Genomic DNA, 26933 nt, shown 5'->3' with positions numbered 1-26933 from the left:
GTGTAGTAACATTATTAGCAACAAAAGTGAAAGGCCCAAAGAGATCAGAACATTTTTTATAGCATGTCAGTTACCTTCTGAAGAGGAAAGAAATATCACTCCAGTGAGAAAGAACAAAAACACTTTTTGTGGTTTTATCCCCTGACTACTCTATGGCTCATATAGAACAGTCAGCACTGACAGTCAGCTTTCTGAACAGGGGCAGGAAGGTCAGATTATCTCATACCTGAGCTTACAGACCATTTTAAACAGGTAACTGGATTAAAGCTATATACCCCAGAAAGAAAATCCACTGCAGCCTCTTCATTAAACAAATGTATCCTACTAGCACAGAATAAACTGGCAGCAAGGTAAATCAGCAGTAGTACCCGAGTTCTTCTCCACTCAGGATCACCAAAAACCAGGATTTGCCCAGTGTCACATACCTTCGATGCTTGAGGAGTAGAGATGACGTGAACAGTGCTGGGCTTAACTCCATTTGCCTTAGGTCGCTTATAAAGGGCAAATCTGCTTTTCCTGCGCCCCCTGTCACCATTAGGGAGGGATCCATTATATCTGGAAATAAAGGAAAAAAGTTGAGCATAAACCACCACCAGTTTGGAATGCAGGAGAGGAGAGAGCGGTAATTTGGCCACAATGTTCTGGTATCATCAAACGCACGGGGCAAAACAAAAAAAAGTAACAACCAGGCTAAGCTTGCTTCCTGAATTATGAGCACTCAAACATTCTTTACCTACCAATGGTTGGAATTTTATTCTCATTAAGAAGATAATTAACTACAAATTAAATACTTGGTTTTTCAAGCACAGAAACACCTCCTCATCTCTAGAATCAAAGGAATTTGGAAGAACAAACTCTGCATCTTCACTTTAATTTCAGAACATGAGGAGGTTTCAAATGTTTTTACCCTACCACCCCTCTCCCCACATCTCGTGTAGGAGTGGAGGAAGAACAGGGGCAACTTGGAAGACCAAAGTAACTTAGGGGCAAGTAGAACTATGTGAAAAGGAATATTACTCACATAGAATGCTTTTCTAGTTGTGTTCCCCCCCTCTTTTTTTAAAAAAAAAACTTTAATCCTAAAGGCTTTATCTATTATTAAAGAAAGAGGATGCAAGTGTTTTTAATTTATGTGACTATCTGAAGCCTCACTAATGACTTTCTTTATCAGGTGTAACACAGGAGCCCTTGACAGTTCTTTCATCTCTCCCTGAGGACACAGACCCTATGGATTAATTATTCAGAGAAGTCTGAAGCCTCAAGGGGACAGAGCTCCTTCCCCAGGGAAGGGATCAACTGGAATTTTCTTTGCACTGCACAAGCACAGAATACACCACCACCTCACCCCCAAGATTTAGGTCAGGTAGAGGCTTTTCACCATCATTCCTGCCAACTCTCAGCTGGTCTAGGAGGAGCTTTCAGGGCTTTACTGCCGCTTTCATTCCTGATCCTGAGATTTCAGACTTTTGCCCAAGAAACTACAGATGTTATTCCACTGATAAATCACTTCTGTCTTACTGGTGAGGTCTGTTCTATACTGATCTCATGTATCTCTCTCCTACAGTCTTTATGATTAAAGGCTAACGTTGCAGGCAGAAAAAGAATATGAAAAAGAAAAGCAGCAATGCAACAACCCAGAATATTTTTTTTTCTTATCATTACATCCTGTATATGTAACTATTTGAATAACAAGAGAATGCACTTTGAGAGCCTCCCATCCTTCTGCAAACCAGCAGGAAATGGGCAATGGATGAAAGCAAGAGACCTCATTGCTGGGGCTCTGGAGAAGGCTCACTGCTCACTCCAGGCAAGGATCACCAGCTGTCCCATGGGGAAACAGCTCACAATGCACAGCCACCACGTCTAAACAGCAGGAATCCCAAATGCAGGACTGCTGAATGACTGAGCACAAGCAAGAACAGATTTAAGATCAAAATAATCTCAAATCTCAGTACTGTAGAACATAAAACTCAGACATTTAAAAAATGCACATTCAATACATGATGCTGAAGCCACATAGAAAGTTGAGAGACTTTCAGCTAAACTTGTCCTCTCACTCCCATTTTCACAGGGAAGACTACTGTGTCTTTCTGGAATATTAAAAGAGATTCCCTAACACAGCACAAAACCAACAGGAGTAAATCACTACTATTTCATGCCAGGCCTACTTGCACCTTGGAAATTTGTTATTAATGCTATTCCAGAGAAGTGCAGCACAGTGGATCCTCATCACAAGAGACCAATCCCTAGAAAAATACATCAATATGTTCCACAGGCAGCTTAAATACCAGCACTTAAAATAGGAGTTATTTGATTCTCCACTTGAATCTCCCCGGATATATGCACATGCTTTCTTTCAAAGACACTATTATCAGGAATATGCCAGCAAGTTTTAACTTGTTGAAGACAACATTCTTCCTACAAGTATTTTTATCTGGAAACCTAAAAAAGTAACAATTCCCTCAGAAATAATGTATAATGACTATATATTACCATTGCTAGCTTTATATCCTGTAACTATCAATTTTTCTTATACTTGTGTAACTGCTAAACAGTACTGAACTAAAGTAGTTCCACTGGAAGTTAAAACCAGGCAAGTGGTGTTTTATTGTTTTGGGTTTTTTTCCTCATTTTCAGAAAACAATTTTAACTGGGGAAGGCCGCTCTAACTCATTTCTGTGGGATTTAATTACTTTTAAAAGAGAGAAATAAAGAAGCTCAAGGTTAAAAGACCTCTTGGAAACTTCAAATAGGAAGGAAATACAAGCAAAGTGAAAGCTGAACTCATTTATCCTGATTAGCACTGACAAACTTTCATGAAGGTTTTCCTTGTGCCCATTTCTACATTTCCTTTCCACAAAGGGCAAGAGGAATTGAGTGGTAGTTGTATTATTTGTTATGCTTTAATTATAGACCTGCAAGTTTGATTTTGATTCGACAGCGGTAGAAAGAGCTGGGACAATTCCTAGGGATACACACGTTTTAGAAGGGGAGGGGGAAAAAGGGTGTGAGAAGTTGCCTCTCTCCACAGCCAGCAGATGCCTTCATTTTTCCTGCACCAGGCCTCTCAACTTGTTCCCCACAAACCAACCCTCCCCATGGCACTGTGGCCACACCTTTCCTTCCCACCCCCGAACAAGCTCCATCCCCAGTGACCCAGCAGTAATGCCCTGGGATGCTGCCAGCCGTGGCAGGATTGCTCCCTCCCACCCTCTCTGCCCTGCTCCTGAGGCAGCAGCCCCACAGCCTCGGCCCATCCCTGCTTTTCTGACAGGAGCTGTCCCCACAGGACACAGCAGGATTCAGCACCCAGGAGGAGGAATAGCTGCCCACACCTTGCTGAGCCAGCTTTTCTAAGCACAGGCACAAAGAACTAGCACAAAACCTGCCCTCTCTTCTCCAGTGCTCTCAGCTCTTCCACTGAGCAGTGCCTGGGTGAGCAGAAAGTGCCTCCCTCTGAGCAGCAACAGGATGGAATCACAGATGGAGAAGGGACAAGGACTGAGGCCACAAATTCCCCATCACAAAACACTGGGAGACTCCAAGCTTCCTCACAACCAACAGAAGCTTCCTCTCACAAAGCTCCTCCACGAGCAGGAGTCATTTCCCTTCTCCTTGCACTCTTCCAATGGCTCCACGATCAGCTTAGGGACCAGCACATTAGCACACAACTTTTTGCTTCACAAGAAGGCCAGTACTACCAAAAGAACTTGCATCTGAAATTCTCCTTCATCGCACCAAAAAGCCTGGAACAAATGTTGTTCTCAACTAATAAAACAAACAAGGAAAAAAAATCAAATTTCACAGGGACAGAACAATCATCTCTGAGAGCATCCTGCCCACATGCAGATCGATGGGGCACTTCCAAAGTTCTCCAGATGTTCATCAGACCAATACACATGGAAGGAGTGGTCCTGTACTTCTGCCAAACACTTCTCAGTGACAGCAGTACTGGGACAAGCTGCATTATGAAACCTCGTGGGATAATTATCTCAGCTGATAGCACTATTCCTTGCAAATAAGGGAGTGGTGCTGGCATGGGCTATGGGCAGCATAATTATCAAAGCCAGTTTCCTACAGATTTACATCAAACACTTGAAGAGTTTGGTATACAATGAGCTGCAAACTCCAATTAAGCTTTTCCCATGGCTGGGATATGTAATGAAAGCCTCTCCTCCGCCTGGATTCGGGGCTGTCTGGAGAGCAAGACCACACATGCTCGCTCCCACAGTCCACTGTGGCAAGTTCCTACTTTCTACAAGTCTTGTACTACTTGTACTACTACAAGTACTTGTCTACTTCAGAGATCAGCAACAAGCTTTGAACTGTGTGTCAGAGAGCTTGTTACACAAGCTTTTTTGGTTTATGTTTACTTTGGTTTTGTTTTTTAAAAAAATCCAGGCTAGACAGTGGCGAAGAGTAAATGACAGCTCTGTTACTTGGCACGAGAGCTTTAAACCTTGACCTGCACCTTGGAAAGTTTGATGTCAACTCAAGGAAGTCATCCTTAAAATTAAGGTATATGCTAGCTGACATTGAAAGTGCTGCATGTAGCTGATTTTTTTTTGACAATGCTATCAAAATACAAGTCCATCATCATAAAACTTAAATACTTCTCCATACCTATGCAAACTACCTCCCAAAAGACTAAAACTGAACAACTCCTGATTCTCACCAGTAATATTTCCCCCAGATAAAAAGGAGTAATTTTACTTTGCTTTCCTTGTCTATAACTAACAGATCTATGGCACACCTCATCATTTTTGGGTGAAAACCATCCCAAATGACAGACTTGGCTATAAACAGATGAGATGCTGCAGTTGTTTCCATAGCTCTAGTGAGTCAAACAGCACATCTTTGCTCACTAAACAATAAAGCTGCAGAAGTGAAGTCAGACTTGAGTAAATCTTCCCTTGTAAGTACATTCTGATCCCATATTTGGTAGAATCCTGTAGTACATTCTCCACACATACCAAAATTCAGTTTGTGCTTACATTGTATTTTTACCATCCCTGAACCAGTGTGGTCCCACACTGGTGCCAAAAGCAGCACTCTCACCTTTCATTTCTTAATTCATTCCCACTACTTCTCTCCTTGGTTCATATGAAGGAGAAACAAAACTAGATTTATGCTTTAAATTCAGTTTTAAAACCACATTCCTCACTCTCCAGCCCACTGCAAAACCACAGAAGCACTTTTATCAGCAACATGGAAAACAGCAGAGAGAGCAGGAGAGATTCCCTTGGAAGCACTGCGAGTCTACAGCTATCATGACATCCATGACATATGAAGGCTAAAGATACATTATTCACCTTTGCAATACCCAGTCCCAGAGTTTTTCATGGCTCCACACTCAAGTCCTGACTAACTGGAAAACCCTCTGCTGCTGAAGCATCCAACACTCCCTCCCTTGAACACACATTAAAAGGGAAGAAGCCACATGTTTATAGCTTATAGCAAAACACAAACAGAAAGCTTCAACATATGCAAAGTTGACAACAAAATAAGCATATTTGTGTCTCCTTTTATATAATATCACTGCCAGTACTTCATAGTCTTTACACCCTCTCCCCTTGTAACAACCTCAACAATTCATTTTGTATCTAGCAGTATTTCAGCAAAAAAATGGCTAAGGATTTCCTTTTGGAAAAAAGGCAAGAATTCTTTCAAATACATTCTTCTGCATCAGAGCTTCAGAAAATAAGCAGTTGCTGTCTGCCAGTTATCTGTGAATTTCAGTGAAACAGAACAGTGAAGTTATTCTCAAACTTAATCTCATGGGGAAGAGTTGCCAAATAGCAAAAGCGAAGCTAAGGAGAACTTCTGTACCAACAGGATACTCCTGGTTCATTTCCTCCTTTGAACTGTGTTCTCTGGTGCTGTATCAGCATCACAGATATTAACTCAATATGAATTTAGGTCTCAGCTTGTCTCCAGCTGATTGCATGCATCAATGTCTGTCTCAGAAGCAGCCTCCACCTCCAGAGGTGCCACTGCTAATCCCGTTCCTGTTGGGAGTTCTGGCAGTGAGCACATGGCTGCTCCTTGAACAGTGCAGCGCTGCACAGACCACTACAACAGATTGCAACAGACACCTTTAATGCTGGACTTTCTTGGAGGCTGGAAGGAGGATGCTGTTTTATCCTTGTTGCCCTCATCCCCTGGCACTCAACAAGCCTTGAGTGACCAGAAGGTTCCCTTATGTCTTCCCAGGGTGCCCTTTCCCCACTGCATCACATCATCTCTGGAAAAATGTACAGCTGCTTCCTGGCCACAGAATGACAGAAAACAGAGCTGGCAGAGTCACCTGCTCCATTCCCAACTCAAAGGCTTGAACCAGCCAATCCATGACATCTCTGTTTCAGTTAGTCGGGAAGATCTGGGCCTCCCCACTGTGTTTCAACATCTTTAGTTAAAAAACTTTCCCCATGCACACAGCAAGGGAGACCCAGGTCAAGCAAGTCTCCTGCACTTCCTGCCAAATCCACCAAAGAGCTTCAACAATCTATTCTCTCTTCTTCTCACAGCAGGCTCACGTGCTAGAAGATGAATTCCCATCAGATTTTTCTTCCTTTCTGAAGGAAAATGTTTTAAGTAGTTACAACAGCAAAACTAAAGCAGTATTAAGTAGAAAGACTGCAGCAATAAGCAACTCATGGATAATCAAAGGACTTCCATCCTTGGATTACCAAAAGCCACTGATCCAAGACCTTTGGTTTATGCAACCTGGGATGAAGTCCTGAATGAAAGACACAGTCCCACCTCAGACTGCTGGCTAAGACGTCTCCATAGGCATAAATGCTTCCTAATCACTACCAGTTGTACAGCTTAATAAAGCCAGTCTTCCTGCAGAGCAAGAAAATCCAAACCAACAAGTTCCAAAGTCCCAAATAATCTCATCTCTTTACCCAATTAAAAGCAATGTTTTTGCATCTGTGAACTTGATTATCCCTGAGAAAGGTATGTTGGAGCTATTAATTGTGGCTATAATCAGTTTGGGGTTGGTTTGGTTTTTCTTTTCTGCTTCTGAGACAAGTGTTTGTTCTTACAACTTGAATTTGTGAAGTCATTTTACTATCATAGAACACTTCAGGAAGCATTCCCTTCTCCAGCACTTTTGGAACACTCATTGGCATGGTGATTAGTCCTGTGTGTGTTCATCACAAGCCTTCTCTTCCCCAGCACCAAATTTTAGTACTCCTTGCTTTGTTTACTGCTCCCTGTACTGTCCTCAAGCCTTCTCAGAGGCTGCAGTGATTCAGTGAAATGCAGCCTGGCCTGATCTGTGCCATGACCCCAGATTTTTCAGAGAAAAGGCTGACTTGCATCACTGGCTCGTGATTAGGAGTTATTTTTAATTACTTTTTTTAGCTACTTTTCAAAAGTTGCTCCTAGCATCAGGAACCCAGCAGTGAGCTGGCCCCAAAGCCTCATGCTATATGCACAGAGCTTTCATGTTCCAGCCAGCCCCTCTCTGATCAGAATCACAAGTATGGATTAGCTGAGCACACAGTAAAAGGTTATGTACACCATGAAAAAAACAACAAACAAAGCTTTCAGAGGCACCTACAGCAGATCAGATAAGCTAGAACCTACTTTCCTCCTTCACAGGGTATACAAATTAAATATAACCTTATCTACTGGAAACACCACAAGAAGTCACATGTGCAGTAGCTGAGGTTCTCCAGGGTGACCTTAATTATTCCCTGGTGTTCTGAAACAGAACTGGTCACTCTTCTGGTCTGGGGGAAAAAGCTATTCCTGGATGTTGTGGCCTCCTCCTGTTCCCCCCACCTCCACCCACCAAGCAATGAATGAATCTGGTACCCTACAGATAAGGTTAATTCATTTTTTAATTACTCCACTCCACACATTTTCCTCCACCACCAGCAGGACTACCCTGCTATTATAACAGCTGTAACAGAAGAGTAATAAGAAAATCAAGTTTGTTTCAGGGAGAATATTTATAGAAACTACAGCTGACTAATCCTCATGCATGTTTGGCTTACCTAACACAGGCACTTCAAGAAACATGCACCTGATCTGTATTAACTGCACCCTACACAAAAAGTTAAAGGATGCTCTTGGCTTGCAAATACCAAATGGGTTGTGTAAGAGCTGCTTTTAATCAGCTTTATTTACACCACACATCCAACTACCTCCAAAATTCCCAAAACTCCTTGCTATTTTGATGCTCTTCTCCTCACTGAGGGGCAGAGGAAGAAATTCTGGAGTAAGAAAATACAGAAGCAGCAGAAGCAACCAGTCCCCAAGCGAGGGGCACAGGAGTCAGGGATCCATTACTGCAGCCACTTGTCACAGAAGACCAGGGAGATCCAGTCAGGAATACAAAAGAGCTGGTGTTTCTTCTAGGCTGGGAGGAACTTTCTGCAGAAACTTCTTATTACCCTCCTTGATTTTTCTTAGCAAGTAGCTTGTTACTTGTCCCAAATAATTTTTCTGGAAAATAATTTGTTAGTTTTGTTTTTGTGAAACCAAAGACATCTGAATAAGTAACACAAGAGTTTGATTAAAAGCTGATACTCTGGAAGAGCCCAAGGAACATGCTGATGCAGCCTACTAGAGCATCAGGATAAGCTTCAATTAAAGCAGTCAGATAACGTGACAGTTCCAAACAACTTAATAGCTAAAAACTCTCTAGGCAGGGATGACCTGAGTCTGACAACATAAAACACAAAAGTCATCCATAACCATGATATTGGCAGGGAAAAAGAAAAGTAGCAACTTTAACAGAAAAAAACCACCACATTTAAGATATTATTATATCAATTCCAACAGAAGTAATATGCTAGCAGAGAATTAGAATGCAAGAGGTTCTCCTTTTAGAAAGCAGAGGGTATGGGGCAAGGAAACCTCTTCTTTCACATAATGATTTCCTTAACAATCCTTATTTCCAACATTTTACTGCTCCCCCCAGCATTCATTTAACAAGGAGGCAATTTTATTCAGTGCTTTAAGCCCATCTCCAAAGCTGTCAGCTAAAACCATTCGCCGCTGCATAAAACCAGCAATGCTAGTGCACAGCAAAATACAGGGTATAAACTAATCAGGTTCATTTCAAAGGATGCTTTTTATTTCAGCTAAAAGAGCACAAGAGGTGGGCAAAGCACCATGTTTAGAGAATCCTCTTTCCAACCCTAAACCTCTCATAGCATGGAGGAAATGCTACTCATCTGAGAAGGATCTATAATCTAGCCAAACACCACTGGAATTGTTTGATATGCCATTTGGTTAAATATTCACAAATACAGCAGAAAGCAAGATCTGGCTTTCACTGCATTCAAAACAAGTCAGAAAAACACAAAATCCCTTTCAACGCAAAGCACTACGCACAGCTGGGTTTCGGTGCACAGGAAGAAAGAAGGGCAGGAGGAAGACTGCTGATCCACACCACCAGAGGAACCACACAGCTTTGTTTGGGAACTATTTACAATCGGCTCTTAAACATCAGATCAAGGCTGCAAGTTTCAAAATAGACACAAATGAGACATCATAGCATGCAAGGGGACGAGAGACCTCAAAACCCACCTGCCCTGACATTCTGGACACTCTCCCAACCTCTTTGTGCTTCACACATGCTCAAAGGGGCAAAACCAATCTGTTCAAATTTTAGCCTGCAAATGAACAGTAATAACACCACATTACAGCTGAAAACTTCACTACATTAAACATTATGGAGAAACTACATTTCACTCAAAGGACCATTTGGGCCATTGAAAATAAAAGCACAGTCCCAACAAGTCATTTCCTAAGAAATCAAGTGCTTTCCCTAAAACCCTATCAAGGACTATTTGATAGTTCACATTTTCATAAGAAAATGTGATAGCTTTCTTATAACTTCAGTTCACCTCCAAATACAAGCAGTTGCAAGGTCATTTTTGTGCTTCCACAGACAGTGGAAGAAGTTCCAGGATGTCTGTTGCAGCTTTTTCAACACTCATGCATGACAAGAATCTTCTTAAGTTGGTTTCAGTACCATTTAGCACAGAGGAAGAGATAAAATTTGCATCCATTTTGTGAATATAGGTGATCTCACCAGCAGTGCACTGAATAGAAAGTGAGGCACTCAACTACTGCATCCTGAGCTGCAACATCCAAGTCAAATTCTATCAATTTTAACATTCCTTTTAGCTTCCCGGGGAAAAAGACACCCTTACAAATGCACAGCTCCCAGTTCAATCCCAACTGCTGAACAGAATCCCAAATATTTGCCTCAGAAACAGAAAATAAAGAATTGGGTCTCCTCCTTTGTAGCACTCGCAAGCATTGCTGCCTCTCTGAACACAGCAGCTTCCTTAATATCACTGATTCTGCATTATATCAACTGCTCCATGGCACAAGCTGTCAAAGGGAAGATCATCTACTGCACTGCCTACTCCCAGCACATTTAGAGTGGGTAAGTAAAGAGAAAAAGCAAAGAGTTACCTTTCTGTCTGTTCTTGGTTAGCAAGTGTGTTATGTGCCCTAAAATCCACACAGGATAAATTATTCCTCATACCCAGTTTGAAAGAAATACCTGAAACCTACTGGATCTGTGTGTGTACAGAGGCATCACAGCACTGCTGAAGCTGTGGGGGTTTTTTAAAAGTCTTAATAAACCAGAAATTAATAGTGCAGCAATGCAGAGAACTAGACTTCAATATATCTTCTTCAGACTTAAAACACACTGACAGCTTACTAATTCACAGCAACCTTGGGTGTTTGCTTTTATCATAATCTATAACAAAGTTAATCAGACATCTCCAGCCAGGAAAAGATTTCTGCAAAGCCATTAAGTGTTTACTGTTGATCAGCAAAATGAATTCTGATCTATGTACCTTCATGACAGTAAAGTCTTTCAGCTTCACACTTTCACCTACAGAACGCTGAGATTTTGCTTCCCTTAAGAGGGCTTCCCAAAATGTTACATAAAATAAACATTGGCTTTTCACAGGCCTCAGAAAACATCACTTACTAAGAATGAATCAAAGCAACAGAAGTGATGAATTCCTAATGTTTTTCCACTTCCAAAAGTGGAAAATCTTGCTCAGAGATTCTGATTTCCAGAAGAATCTCACTACAGAGCTTCATGTAGCAGTGCCTGAACAAGAGACCTTGCACTGCCATGGTCTGCAGATGGGAAGGCATCTCCTCACTGAAGCATCAAGAGTTTTATGCAAGACAACCACACAAGACAGTGTTTATACACGGATGCAAGCTCTGAAACTCTGAAGCCACACTGAAGGCTCTACAGCAGATAAGTTTCCCAGAGAGAAATCTTCACTTAGCTCATCCGCAGGGCTGTTCCAGCCCATCTACTTCTGGTTATACTCTGCAAGCTGAAGTTTCATTCCAGCAGATATTAAGTAATGTGCACAAGTAGCACAATGGTTTGTAGAACAGAAAACAAGTTTAAAACCACAGATAGCTCTCCCTCAAATTTTTTCCTTTGGAAATCCAGCTCTTTTTCTTTGCCAACACCCACAAAGACAGACAGCATACTATTACTATTTTTCTTCACCAACCTTCAAGAAAACAAGCCATCCCATATGTTTCACTCCATTTCTCTAGATTCCTTTGATTTTAAAGGCAAGGATGCCCTATGGGGCAAACCAGACCAAGAAAACAGAGGATCTGTTTAAAGCAAAGTTTCCCCAAGTACAGGCCATAATATCAGACAGCATTACGGGACTTAAAAGTAGCTTTTGCGAGCCAAATGGAAATTCAGCTGTGGAAATAAAGCTCATGAGCCCAAGACTGAAATTGGAAGTGCATTGCCCAGCAAAGCATGACTGCAGGAGCTAGTTCAGAGACACAGAAATCAAGTAATTGATTACAGCTGCCTGGCTCGAGATATTTCCCTGTTGCCCTCAAGTTTTTATACCTGACATCACTCTCCATAAGGGCACCTTGGCCATGCCGCACTGTTTTCAGCTGAAGAGGGGAGTGGTAAAATGCTAAAGAGCTTTGCATCCACTGCAGTGCATGAGGAGAGATATATATATATATATATATATATATATATATATATAAGGATATATATAAGACTCAGATTTTATCTGTACTACCTCATTTTTATGTGGGTTTTGCAGATACCCAAATTATTTCCCGTCCTCCCCTGCCCAGCTTAAGGTGCTGCACATGCATTTCTGAATATAAACCACACATTCCCTTGCTACTCTGGCAATACTTTGGCATTATACCAATACAGGAACATCTCTATGGGTCTCACACAACTATCCTCCTTTCCTCCTACAGCCCTGTCAAAAGCAGAGGAAAGAGCATTTGTAGAAATCTCTCAGGCTGTACCACCCTGAGGGGGAGCAGAAGATAAGAATGACATCCAGAAATACTCACACCCCATCAGTCTCTTTCAGTATCTTTGTAAAACTCAGAAGCAAATCTCCTGGAACTGCCCCTTATAAAGGAACAAGCCTGGAATCTACTGGAGAAGCATTCATGTCTGAACAAATCCCAAATTTTTCCTTTCAGAGTTTTGCCCAAGGACAAAAAAACTCCACTAGGCTATTTTACAACCACTAGGAAAAGGAGACTTTCCACATCCAGAAAATTTACTTGTTTGAGTAACACAATACTGTTCTTAGCTCTGAACTGAGCTCATACACAAGGCAAAATACGAGGCTGCTAAACTACATGGGACCTTGTTTACAATTCTCAAAACAGTTTCAGGTTGCGTTCGAAATTACTCCAAAAAGCTGGTTTTCCAAGAAAAGATGACATTCAGAGTTATTCTCATCTACATCTACCCCGGAGTTACCTGGGGTAGCAGAACATTCATGTCCATTCTCACTCAAACTCAACATCCCACCACTGTTATTACTACTGCAGGCAGCAGACGTGAAGCAATAGTACTGACAAGGAGAACAATGAAAAAACAAGGAGTTTCATAAGCCAGGGAACCAGCAAAGCATGATTTCCTCTGGGTACATGTCTTGCAGTTGGATTCCTCCTTTGTCTACTGAGGTGACAGCTCCAACTGGAGCTTTTCCTCAGAGGTGAGAATCAGTCACATGGATTCCCTGATGTCTAACAAGGAGGGGGGTGGGAATCTCATTCATCTTACAGCCTCTCCTCACCAAAGCTCAAATAGCATCGGGAGGCTGTGGAATAAAATCAGTTCAGTGACATCCTTCATTTCCAGTTACAGACTACAACCTCACCTGTCACTACAGCTCTCAGTAAATCACAGTGTATTCACCAGAGGCAGATGGAAAATGACTGGGATAGGGAGCCAGTGGTGCCAGCACAGGAGCAGTGACTGCTTCACTCCACCTGTGGTATCACCACCCCAAAACTGTTGTTAAACAGCTTATCCCACACCACAAATGCCAGCAGTTCTAGAGGCTACCAGCAGTTATGACCATCAGTGTGAAACAGGCACCTGTTCAGAACTTCTCCAGATCTTAACCAGGATTCATTTATGCCAAGACAAACTGCCCATCTGAACAGTCATTATCTGGACTTTTGTTCTTCCATAACAACAAATAACAAAAAACTAAAAGGTCCTGTCAAATTCTGCTTGCTATACCACATATTTAAAATTTTGACAACAGCTGTCACACTGCATATGTCTGTACATCAAATAAACTCCATCCTTCTCCAAATACAGAATAAAGTCTAGGAACAGAAGCAGGAAGAAAATGAAATGTGTGTTACTCCTGACCAGACCAGCCTTTACATTTAATAATGACTAAGTAAACCAAAGACTGCTCACAATCACTTATGCAAGAATCACTTAGTTCATGCACAAGTAAGAATGGCGGCAGGAGGTGGGAGAACATCCCTTTGCACTCGTGGTTACAATGAATGTGCTGTTTTTACAAGTGAATACACTTATTTTCTGGATATTAAAGAGCATCATACATTCTTATCTCTTCTAGTTTAACTCAGCTAAGTGTTTTGGTCTCTTGACTTAGGCATGACAAACTGATCTTTAATGCATTTCTCAATCTCTGTACAGCACAAAGCATCCCACTTTTACCATCTGAAATATTTGTAACTAATTTCATCGGTTCACAAAAGTGAGACAGCTGCTTTTTCTCAACTGTCATTTTTGCCCAAACCTTACAAATCAGCCCATACCCTTCTGGCTTGGGTCTGAATAGAGTCTGCAACTGGACCCCAGCCAACCCCAAATCCAGTTCCTTCCTTCCCGCCTGGACTGGCTACAGAATGCCCAGAGGTGAAAGAGCGAATCACTTTTCCCTCAAAAATCTGCTTACCCTTTAACAAAGTATCATTTTACCATTGTTCTCTCTCCACCAAGAGATTTCCAGTAGGTAAAGACATAATATAAACCAGTCTCCTCCAAAGAGCTGAAGGTGCAAACCAGCAATAAATGATCAGAGGCCAATTCTTGAGTTGAATTTAAAGTCACATTGCACATAATAAACTGAGAGGGTACACAGAGCTTGACTTACACCCTGCTAATCACTTAAACCCTGGCTTTGCTTACAGAGGGAACTGTACTTTCTGTAGTCTTCCTGCATCCTTACATGGACAGCTATTTGCTGGATTACACCAGTCTCTGCATGCTGGAAACTCCAAACTTGCAATAAAACTGGATATATGGCACTCCAGTTTTGCAGCTGGAAGTGGGATTGCACAACCAGAGATAAGGCACAGCTGAGCGAGCCATGGAACTGCAGCATTTTGTGCTCAAACATGGAAAGGAAGGCACCAAACCCAAGGCTAAAGTTAAAGCTCTTTCACTCTGACAGCAAGCAGATTGTGAAAATACTGGGAAAAAACCAGCTTATTTATCTTTCATAGGGAAAAGAAGGAACATACCTAGAGCTTTTGGGAAAGCTCCATCAAAGTCTTCAAATGGGTGCAGGGACCCATTACCAAAAAGGGTAGAAAAGAACGTTTGGGTATTAAGAAAATATTTGTGAAAATTATGGAAAAAAATTTGCAGTGCACATCCCTAAAACTAAACAAGCAGCTTGCAGTCTCTAGCCCAGCACCTTCAGCAAGGCATCTCAGCTAGAGAACAAATCTCAACACAGTCAGTAAGGCTAAAGCACTGCAGCTTCCACGGCCACTGCCCATGGAGCCACGTTCCTGCAACCTCCCGGAATGCCAGCACCATCCCAAGGGCAGCTGCATCACCAGTGGTGTTTTGAGGCATCTCTCATCTTTCAGACTTTTCATTCTTCCAGTGAAGCCCAGCTAAAAACAAAAGTGGAGTAAAAACCCATCCAAGGCTTGTCCATTTGGCTGTTGCCAAACTTCCTTCTCCAGTTTTCGCCCTGATGGAAGAGGTTACTCAGATGCTCGTATGGCCTATAACACCTGCCTCCTCACAGATCTGCCCCAATTCCAAATCATTCCATTTGCTTAATTTGCTGGTGGTTTTTTGGCAAAAGCCACCAAGGTGGTGACAGCCCATTTAATTAAATCTTCTGGCAGAGTCAGATGAGGGAACACTTATGAAGAATTCCTCTGCCTGGACTGCAGTCCTTCCAGAGGAGGTGCAGACCTGCAGCAGGGCACTGCCACCTCTCCCATCACACACATGGCTCTGGGGCTTCTGGAATGGGTCTTCTGCCCACAGCCCAGCAGAGAAGGCCACACACCAAACTCATGAATCAAAACTCACTCCCTGATACACTGAGAAACTATTCCAGCAAATTTTAAGATTCAGAATGCAATTCAAACTAAGTATTGCACATATGTTAGCAGAAAGGTTAGGGCAAGCACAAGGTAATAAATCCTATCAAGTCTGAAAGATTCTTCTCCAACACCAAAATGATTTTGAATCCAAGTATTGAGCTGCACAGCTCTTTGCTCTCAGAGGTCAAACATGTACTAGGAGGAAGGCAAGTTGAAAGTACAGCAACATTTTGGTATATTAGTCAATGCTCCATAAAAAACACAGTCAATCTGTGAGGTGCTGAACCCTGCCACGGGATGTGCTGGGAAGCAGGAACCACGCAGCCCTTGCTATCTTTCACCAGCTCCACGTCTCCTGTGAAAGGAGGACACACACACACAACACTCCTGTTTCAAAGGCTGTGGCTTCACCAGCACTAAATCAGACACCAACAATCAAACTGAATTCATGCTGTTGCACATGAAGAAATACAGCTGTGCTTATATCAAAGTTTCAGCCCATTAACTTCTGTGTCCAGACTAAACAGTTCTTTCACTCTTCCTAAGGGCACATGCTCAAGGGTTTGCACATTTGGGCTCCAGTTTATTTCTAATAGGCAAGCAGAGGTTTAAGCTTTTAATCACTTCAATTTGTTTACTTTCATACAGTGACTAATTGTCTTCAGTCAGTCCCACTCCATCCTCACCCATGACATTTCCATGCCTTAAGAGGATACACGTCAGAAGTTTGAAGCCTACCTGTTTGTTGAGGCTTTATTAAAGCCTGCCAGTTTGAAGAATAAAATTGTTTCATGACAGCTTATGAACTTACTGGACTCTAAATTAAAGACAGCACACGTATTTCTGGGTAAAGAGTAATTTGAAAGCCCACTAAACCCATCATTACAGTTCAATAAGTATTTCAAAAAGATAAAAAATGTTCCTCAGAGAGAAAGACTGACAACAATTTTTTGTCCTCAATTCCTTGAATGTAAAGAGAAAAAAAAAATTTTGCAACAACAGGGGTCAGTTAACATTACAGTATTCAAGGAGATGACCATAATGATTCCCAGCCCTCTGCTTTTAACCTACTATGTGCCAGCTGTCTCATAACTTTTCTTGCCTGTCCCCGCTCCTTTGGGGAGGCAGCACAGCAAACAGACATTTTACACAGTATTTATCTCACTGTGCAGCTGCCTGCACCTCTGGTAAATACAATTAGTTGCTACACGGCAATGTAGCTATATCACAGTTAATATAAGCAATAAATATGACAGAAGAACATGAGGTCTTTATTGACAGACGCTTGACGAGGGCACATGTGGCCTTTGTACCAATTCCCTAGAACAGGAAGCTTTCTGCTACCCAGATTAGGTACAGCTCACATCTACTTCATCCTCCTTGAAACTCGTGAGTTCTAGCTACAGTGAGGTCAGTGTGCAACATTAAAAAGTATACTGTTAAATGACCTGAAGTAAATCACTTCCAGAAGCACAAAACAGAGCTTGCTTGCTTTCCCTCCCTTCAGGAGAAACAAACTGCTATTGAAAGCAGGACGTCTAGTAGGTCCTTCAGCTATCAGCACCTTCATATCATTCCTCATCAAACAGAGTTCATCTCCAAACCACTTTGCTTTTAATACAACAAACACTTCAGCTTTGTAGACATCATCTGTATCCATTTTCACAACTGCTGTTTATAATGTGTTCCCTACAGATGACATTTCTGTTGTGAAACAGAGGAAAGCTTTTAGCTGAATTACTCTTTCTTCTCCGTGAGCCAATAACTGCTGTACTACCCAGCTGCGTGTGTGCTTCCCAGCGACCTCACATGAGGACTTCCAAGGCTGGAATATGAAGAACTGAGCGAAACTTCATTGCAAAACAGCTGACAGTTGCTATTTTTAGGAACAGAGGTGATACTAATCAGTACAAGTAATGGTAGAAGCATTGTCTAGATGAAGACAATGCAAGTCCAGTGTCACCTTGTTCACACACCACTCATAATCCCATCACACTAAAATGCTGCGTCCTCCTGCCACATGGCCCCTCAGTGACAAGACTTCCAAGACCAAATAGTTTAAACTGCTGAAGCTTCACTGTACAAGGATTTCCTACAAGGACTGTCTTCCTGGATCCTAAGATCTTTTAACTCACGCCAACAAGTGCTGTTTGTGGAAAAGGAAGGAGAGAGATGTTTATTCCTAGGCAAACCCAAAGACAGGTTACTCTTAGTGCTGAATTCCCAGCACCACGATGCCTACTCAGACTTTAAGAAAACCCTACAGTTTGCTGCCCACCATCCTTCCCTGGTCTTTGTTTGATTTCAAATCATTATCCAGTCATCAACACTGCAGAGACCCAGCGAGAGAGTATTTGCACAGGAGGTCACATTACAAGGTCAAACAGAGGAGTCAGCACAGAAGGGGCACAGCTGGTGGTGCAGAGGGTGCTCGATGCTGCAGCACAGCCAAGGAGCTGGGACAGCGCTGCTCCTGCTCTCAGAGCTCACTAATCTCTGCTTTGGAACTCCCACTGCTCTCGACTGTACTCTTTGCTTAACATGAGCACCAAGACTATTGCAGGCTAGCGAGTAATAGGATTAAAGCAGTCTAATCCCAGATGTTACTTACAGTTCGTCAGACAAGTCACGAACTGGTCCCCCAAAGTACGGGAATGTCACTGTGAACTCAAGACCCAGGGCTAACACACATAAAGCTACACCAGGAGATGCCTAAAAACAAATACGATGCAACGATAAGGGAGGCATAAAATTCTGAACTGCATCTTATCAAGAGGGAAACAAGCCTTCTAAAGGAAAAGTGAAAAATGCAAAGGTACCATTTAGTGATGTCTTTATAAAACAAACAAAATGAGCAGCTTTGCCTCAGAAGTCTCTGGAAGCAGGCACACTCCCTATGCCAGCATCCCCATTCCTGTCCCTCAAGGTTTAAACTCGTGACAAGTCACATGCAAGCTTTTCAGTGGTGACCTTGGGACAGAGCAAGAATAAACATAAGGATTTCTGTTGATAAAGGGAAAAGCATCCTCAACACAAACGAGATTTAGGATATCAAACAGTAGAGGCAAAAAAGGATTTGACAGCACAAAGTACACTGCAAAACCAGCTAGAGATCCTGCTTCAAGCTGGGAGCTTAGACCAAATCCTCCTCTACTTCACTTGCCTTGCAGACCAGAGGACAAGTAAGTCACAACTATGACAGTGCAGAATAACCAGACACAACTGAGACAACATCACAAGAAGCAGTAAACAAAGACTGCAACTAACACGCCAGAGGAGTAATCTTTGGAAGGTTTCATAGCCACACCAGTCACAACTGCTCAGGACAAACTGAGAACCAAAGGCTGTGCAGATGCTTCCAACAGGAAATATGACACTTCAGTAGGACTTTGCAAACAGTTGTAAAACTTCTCTGCTGGCACCCTGAACTAACAAACCCTACCTAGAGCAAGGCACGGGCTCAGTGCTGTAGCATGCTCAGACACCTTCTCATTAGGGTACAGAAGGAGGTTGTTATCTTCTCAGAGTATCAAATTTCTACCTTCTATCACTACTGAGCAAGTCAGAGAGCAGCATTACTCCTGTAAGTATAAACCAGACATAATTTCAGTTTGAATTGGATAATAAAAAGTTCCTGACTTCCTAGGAAAAATCTATTCTCAAGCAACCAGGTAAGCAAAGTTGAAGAACAGCCTGCTGTTAAGGAGCATGAAATAGCTTAAGTAAGCTACTGCTTTCAGCAACAAAAAACAAACCTTAATAGCCTAGAAAGTAATTTCTTGGTTTATATGCGTATTTTAAAGTAGAACTACGTGGACTGTTACAGTACTTACCCATTTATGAATGTCAGCTGAAAATGGAAAACTATTCATCCCTGATTCTGCCAGGATCGAAGAGGAGCAGCTACTTGGTTCTATACAAGAAGTGCATCAAAGTCCTACATTTCCCAGACTTGTTTCTTCAGAGTAAACTGTTTTCCATATTTTAAGAAAAAAACCCTGAGTCTTCCACTTCCACATGTGTGACCTCCTGCCTGTACACACCAAGGGGATTGGTTTAACTTCCAGAATACACTCAGTTTCCTTTTTATAACAAATATTAAACATGCAGATGTTTGATGCTGTGATTTGCTTCAATAAACATAGATTTTAGAGTCTGACGTTTCTGCTCTCTGATTTTACATCGGTACTGAGATGTTGTGAATAAAGCCTACAGCTGGATACAAATCTGCACTCTGAGAAAGTCAAAAGTACTCCAAGGAATAGGAGAGCTGCAGAAAACCAACTCAAGTATGTTTTCTTTCTTAGCTTAAATGAAGCAAAACCTTTGCTCTATCCAACCATACACAAGCTTTCAAAAGAAATCCATAGACCTTTCCTCAGATATAATCCTTTCCACTGTTTTCCTACACTGCAGTTAATGTTCTATTCAGACACAATTCTTCTGGTTTTTGATTAATCTCCTTGCAAGTTCTGAACTGACCCTGATCACACATTCTCAGTATGCACATATAAAATCTGCCATAAACCCAGCACAAGACATAAAGGTCTCCAAGAAGCCACTGTCAATAACAAAGAAAAAAAAAATTTGTTTCTCCAGAACAGCAGCCTTCCAGCTATCACTGCTGGAGCCAACGATTGTCAGAAAATCATGACCTTGAACACATTTAACTGGTGGCTCCCATTATGTGCTACAGTCACCCCTTGAAATGAAACCTGAAGTACATTTTTAAATAAGGCTTAAAAGCAGAACTCCAGTTCTGCTAAACCTAAGCAGTTTCACCGATATATCTACACCAGTTAGTGCAGAAAATCACCAGGTCATTAAACAAAGCCTCAGTCTGGTATCAGACAGCAAATCCACCTATGTGCAAACTAAGTCCCCAGCCTAATTCCACAGCCAGGATGACTCTCCCTCCTCCTTCAGTTCATACACAGAAGCAAACAGCAGTCAAGGACAAGCAGAGATACCACACTGCATTTGTCAACACCACTGGAAACATGCATCGGCTTCCTCCTGAACTGCACAGCAAGAGATGAACAGGAGTTATGTGAAAAGCCAGACAGGTAACTTTAAAAAATGGAAATGTGTTTATAAGCAGAAGACACCCCAAAAACTTTATTTACCCTGCAAGGAGGTAGTGGTAGTGAGAACTTTGATCAGTCAGAAAAGCCAGTATGAAAAACAGGAACTTAAAAATGCATGTCCCTTCAGATTAACAAAAGAAAAGACTGCTTCAGATCTAAAGTTGTTTCAAGTATAAAGTGGTCCATCAATGAGAAGAGCTTCCCAAAAATTACCACAAAATGTATCACTGTAAACACAGGTGAGAATTTTTGTAGAATCGCAGAATGGTTTGGGTTGGAAGGGACCTTAAAGACCATCCAGTTCCAGCCCTCTGCTACAGGCAAAGATACCTTCCACTACACCAAGTTGCTCCAAGACCTATCCTTTTATTCTGCTTTCTCAAAAGGTTAAATTTAAGCACAACTACAGACTGTTTATTCGAGGATGTCCAACAGTCCACATTAAGCAACGCTCACATAACAATTCACAGTGGCTTCTTTCAGCACTGAAGCCTCCAAGTTAACAAATTTATTTATTTTAATAGTAGACAATGGAAAATTTACATGTAAAATGTTGACAGCCATTTCAAAGTGACTACTGTGACAACACTGAGGGCCAGCCCTTAGAGTTTTGTCTGGTTAAATTTAAAAAAAGCATTACATACTGCAAATTCCTTTAAGTCTGTAAGACAGTCTTCCTCAGATGAGGATGCACAAGGCTGCACCTCCTTGCTAATGAGTAGCAAATACCAAAGAAGTGTTTGGTTAGTATGAAATATTCCATTTACATGCACATAACTACCAGAAACCCCATCCAAAACTGCCATACAAGAAAGCATTCAATGTCAGGTACACATCTTTCACTGCTACTGAACTCAGCCACTGACTACAGCTCATGTCTCTTTGCTGTTCCTCCTTCAATTTACATCATTTTAATCAAGTGACTTTTCTGAGAGGGCACAGCTGCCCATCCCCACCATGCAGTCCCAAGGGAGGAGAGATTTAAGGGCACCAGGCCACTGACACCTGCCTTCGGTGACAGTCACCCCCGCAGCCAGGGACCAGCTCCTGCACGCATTAAGCAGAGCCGTGCTGGCTGGAATGACACTGCATGATTCAAAGTTAGGGGACAAAGGGGCATCAGAAGGAAGGGGCCAGGACATGCAACATGCACCTCAAAATGTTAACAAGACACCAGATAAGTCAAACAAAAGCTACTGACAAACACACTAACAAACACCCTGACACTATTCAGGTACTTGGTACTGCATTCAGCATCTCCTCCTTAACTCCCTCCAGCCCCACAGTTCCAAGAAATATATAATGAGCCATTACTTTGACAGGACTTCAAACAAAGCTGCTTTCTTTTTTTCTTCAAAAAGAATTAGAATATGAATGTTTCTGCTTCACCAAGAAATCCAGAGCCTTTTGTGAACAGATGATGCTACGAGCAGATGTACACAAGCAGATTCACAATCAAGCAGATGATCTCTTCTTTACCAGCCATCTTGACCTGTCTGGCTCGATTTACATAAACTGTTTCTATTCACTACAACATTGATTATGTAAACCTCGACAAAATCTTAACCAAACACACGCTGCCACATCACTGACAGCACAGACGTAGCACAGTGCTGGGAGAAGGTTATTAGAAATGTGTTTGCTGCACCGACCGACACGAAACGCCTTGGGCTTTACTGGGGCTCACATTAAGGCGCAGACTGAGCAATCACAACTACTGCGAGACAATAAGGAACGTGTCCTGCTGGGAAAGCCACCTCCTGCCAAAAAAAACGCCTTCCCCTCGACTTAAAGGTCAAGGTACAGCAACCCCGCTTTAATACTGCTACGGCAAAGCGAGAGTGAAAGATAAAGGGAAAGTTTTGTCATCTTAAAAAGAGGAGCTCAGCAGTTTGCCAGGTATGCCAATTCCTTTGTTCATCATCCTTTTCACCACCTAATTTAAAAGTCTTACAGTTCAAGACACAAGTTATTCATCAACATCACAATCAAGGCTTTTTTTTAAAAAAACAACCCACACAGTGTCTCAAAACAGCTTTTTCTTTTTTTTTTTTTTAAATCTAGCTGCGAGGCTGCGCTATCAATTTTAATCAGGCAGTTGTAACAGGAGCTGCAACACTACGCTTCTCCTGGTCCCCAGGTCTCAGTTTCACTACAGGGAAAGAGAGAAGGAGAGCAGATTTACATTGTCTTATTTAAATGAAACTCCAGATTACAATATTTTAATACAAAATAGGTATTAGGAGGGTTTTTTAGCATACTGAACAGCTTAAGCTGTTCCAAGAGTTCCTAGTCACAAACGTTGAGTCACCAAAAAAGACAGAGATGTTTGCATTATTTATGGCACTACAAACAACATTTAAGACATCTCTGATAGGACACGCAGTCATCAACTCCTAAAGTGGCAAATGGATCTTAAAACGCCAATCTTCGGTCTAAAAATTAAAAATACAGTTAGTGAAGTCGTGAGATTTCCTGGACTGCTTCCATCACGTCTACCTATCCCTGCATCACACTGCCAGGCACATTGTGTAAGCAGCGACAGCCAATGCCCCATTGTTTCAGCGCAGCCACAGAGACACCGTGACCAGAGGGACTCGGCTCCCGTACACAGAGTTCTTGTTCCTGGCTGCACTGCAAGGACAACAGGATCTGTTTGGCTTCTCAGTACATCTTACACCTACAAGATGCAACCTCGGTAGTTTTAGAGAACAGCTGAAACTCAAATAGGACCTAAACTCAGCCATACACATTTTATTTAGACTTTATTGGCATGTTTCAACACACACAGTGAAGATCAAGAGCCCAGCAGGACCGATAAGCCGAGATCAATGCGTCCCCATATTAAAGGCAAAGCACAGCAGACTTTGCCAGGTTAAGATCAGAGCCAAACATTTCATACTTCTGTACTTTCAACTGCTGCTAAATATAGTAAAGCAACAGAAAGGAAAATGTTTCCAGCTGTGCACAAAGAGCCTCTGCAGCACAACATCAATTTATGCACTCTAATTTAATTAAAGATTCTGCATTATACTACGACTTTATTGTCAGAGACAGTGTTGCACAGCTGAGCTCACTCTCCATTTCCACAACCGAAACAGTAAGAACGTCTCTTTATTAAATTTCGTGTGATAAGGGTGTTTCTCGTGAAACAAGGGACTTAAATTCGAGGATTTTAAGTACCAGCTACGCCACATTCATGGTAGCAGCTATGTTTTATTCCACGGTAACTGCATCTTGACCCAGTCTCGTGACAGGAAACATTTAGCATCCCTTAAGGAAAAAAGGTGCACTACTGGATACGAGTACGCAGCCTGGACTGCTCTTTTTCAAACAGTTATTCTGCAAAGGTGAACGCGGCTCTTTATGAAAGGACCGAAACAAAACAAAAATCCCTAAGAGACCGGAATAGGGCTTTCTACGACCTTGCAGCAAAAATGTACCAGATTCTGGGGGCGGCTGAGTAACGCAGCGAGGCTGTGACTGTTCTGCTTCGCGGCTGGCTCGAAACCTTTCTGTTGTGTTTAGGACTAAAAAAATTACTCCATTAACCATACGTTACCACGTATTAAACTACCAAAATTAAGCATCTCTTCTAAGGTTCGCGAGGGCTCTCAGCACGCACGGCTTAGACGCTTCTCCCTCATCTGCTTCCGCAGCGCTCAGCAGAGCGGCCGCGAGCTTTAACAGCAGGGCAACAGCGTAATGCCAAGCGGATTACTTTAAGATCCATATCAAGCCGAGAAAATAAACATCTCCACGACGAATCTGAATATAAGTGCTTCACCCTCCTCCCCTCTCCCCCTCCTCTGCTCCTCATTCCAAAGTCATCTCCCTGCCATCTGCAAGGAGAACGCCGTCTCCCGGAGCCAGCGGCGGAGGGACGGCGGCACCGGCGGAGGGACGGGGCCCGCAGCGGGGGGGTTCGTGTGCCATAACCCCGCACCCCGCGGCCCCGCACCAAGTTTCTTCCCCAGCCCCGCCGCGACCTCGATGCCCGAGAGCGGCCAGACCCTGCTCCGTCCGTCCGCCCGTCACTCCGGCACCGGGACCCGGCAAGGGCCGCACCGCGCGGGCCCCTAAGGCACCGGGACCACCCCCATCCATCCATCCATCCATCCATCCATCCATCCATCCATCCATCCCTCCCCGCTCTCCTCCGGCAGCGGGACTCCGCTCCATCCCTCCCCGCTCCCCTCCGGCACCGGGACCCCGCAACGGCCGCACCGCGCGCCCCGTCACGCACCGGGACCTCCCCCCCCTTCACTCCTCCATCCCTTCCCGCTCCGCTCAGGCACCGGGACCCCCCCCCTACCCATCCCTCCCTACTCCCCTAAGATACCGGGACACCCCCATCCATCCCTCAGGCACCGGGATCACCACCCCCCCCGCCTCCAGCAGCCGCGCCGCGCACTCGGCCGGCGGGAAGGCGGGAAGCGCCTCGCGCCCCCTCGCGCCCCCGTCCACCTCCGAGCGCTCCCTCGCTGCGCGGAGACGCGGCCGGCGCGGAGCCAGAGGGTGGGAGGGCGGCAGCCCCCGCCACTCCTGGCGCCCCGGGACCGCCGCGCTTCCCCCCCTCCCCGGAGCCCCTGCCCAGCGCTCACCCCAGCACCACCAGCTCCCCGTACTTGACGGGCTCCTTGTTCAGCGCGCACAGCTCCTCCTGGCTGGGGGAAAACATGGGGCCGCCGCTGTGGTGGCTCCGGCTGCCCCCGTCCCAGCCGCCGCCGCGGGGGCGCGTCCCGAGCGGGCTCCGCTCCGCTCTGCGCCGCCGGCCACCGGCAACGGCCACTACACCGCGGGGGGGGGCGGGGGGCGGAGCCGCCGGGGGAACGGACCAACCCGCCGCGGCGGGGGGGCGGGAGGAGCGAAACGGCGCCGTCCCCCCCGGCGGGGCTGCGAGTGGCCCCGCCCTCCCCGCGCCTATTAACTGCCGGCGAACGGGGCGGGGCCTGGCGCGGGTGCGCTCCGCCCCCTTCCGCGCCCCTGCTCCCCCCGGCACAGGCAGCAGTGGTACGGCCCGGCCGTGTTATGTAAACATAGAGTAAAGCGGACCCGGCCGCTCTTAAAGGGGCCGCGCAGCGGCGGCCGCGGCTAGGGGGTCGGGGTCACCGAGGGCTCCTGCCCGCGGGGCTCTCTAGGTCACCTCACCCTGGATTCCACATCACCGGTGGGGTTCTAGAGCCTCTCCTGCCCCTGGGGCGTGTCCAGATCCATGGGGAGTCTCTGGACCTCACCTGCCCCAGGTTTGGGTCACTGCGGGGCTGCGTCGCCTCCTGTCTGGGGCGGGGGTTCTGAACCACCGCGGCTTTGGAGACCTGTGGAGAGCTCCTGGGTCACCTCCTGCCCCAGAGGGAGGGAGCTCAGCCACCCCCACCCCGTGCACCTTCCATAGGGTCTCAGCAGTGGGGCCACCATCAGGCTCTGCACTTGTGGCTGCTCTCCTGTCCCATCTCCTGTCTCCCATCCCTGGAGGTGGCAGCAGCCATGGAGCCCACATTCCAGCCTCTTCCGTCCACTGTCGTCTTCTGAGGGGACAGAAATGCCCCCTCCCCCTTTGTTCTTTAATGGTCCTTCAGGTCCTTCCCAACCCAACCCATTCTGTGACTTCCAAGGATTTTTTCCCCCCAGCCTTCTGCTCCCTCGGTGTCTCGCCCACCACCATCCCCTTCTCTCCTCCTTTGTCCTCTGCACCTGACTAAAGTCCAAAACCAACAGAGATTGGCTTGATGTTAATCCATGTTGAGGATAGAAATTCATATTAGCTGATATTTGAGGTCTCCAACCCATTATCAAAGACAAAAGCAATGGGAGCATCCACCTTTGCTGAAGAGCATCCCTGAGGCCGGCACAGTCAGACTCAGGATCCAGCTCCTCCTGCCAAAAGCTTTCCCTCTGCCAGAAATTGTATTTAGCTATTAATTTTCCTGGTAATGTTGTTTTTCTGTCGTTCTGGTGAAGAGGTGAAATGGAAAAACACAACCGATCTCGAAGGGCTGCAAAATGAAGATCTTCCCAGGGGCTGTGTGAAGAAGACAAGATTTTATTAAAGACAGGGAGCTGAATTATTACAGATTTATCTTCTTTATTGCTCTAACAAAATAGAAAAGAAAGCCAGGCCGTAAGTCACTGTCAAAGGAAACAAATACATCCCCAAAAACAGTGCGGAAAACAAAGCTCCTGGCTGCATCCTCTTCAACTTCTGCATTT

The 26933-nt window shown here is 44.2% G+C and overlaps 1 protein-coding gene across 3 annotated transcripts in view; it reads right to left on the bottom strand.

The window, feature by feature from the left end:
• PELI2 (pellino E3 ubiquitin protein ligase family member 2) overlaps positions 1 to 25505 on the bottom strand; it is a 64206-nt gene extending 38701 nt beyond the window's left edge. For all 3 annotated transcript variants that reach the window (XM_032112112.1, XM_032112113.1, XM_032112114.1), the window contains exons 1-2: positions 25328 to 25505; positions 426 to 555 (exon numbers count right to left, since the gene is read on the bottom strand). In XM_032112112.1, the coding sequence (XP_031968003.1) occupies positions 426 to 555; positions 25328 to 25404 (207 nt within the window). In that variant the 5' untranslated portion in view covers positions 25405 to 25505. The remainder of the gene's footprint in view (positions 1 to 425; positions 556 to 25327) is intronic.
• Between the last annotated feature and the right edge of the window lie 1428 nt (positions 25506 to 26933).

Source organism: Corvus moneduloides, chromosome 6 (genome assembly GCF_009650955.1).
Source record: "Corvus moneduloides isolate bCorMon1 chromosome 6, bCorMon1.pri, whole genome shotgun sequence".
Classification (NCBI taxonomy): Eukaryota; Metazoa; Chordata; class Aves; order Passeriformes; family Corvidae; genus Corvus; species Corvus moneduloides.
The sequence above is the reverse complement of the archived record's forward strand: the minus strand, read 5'-3'. Positions and strand labels throughout refer to the sequence as shown.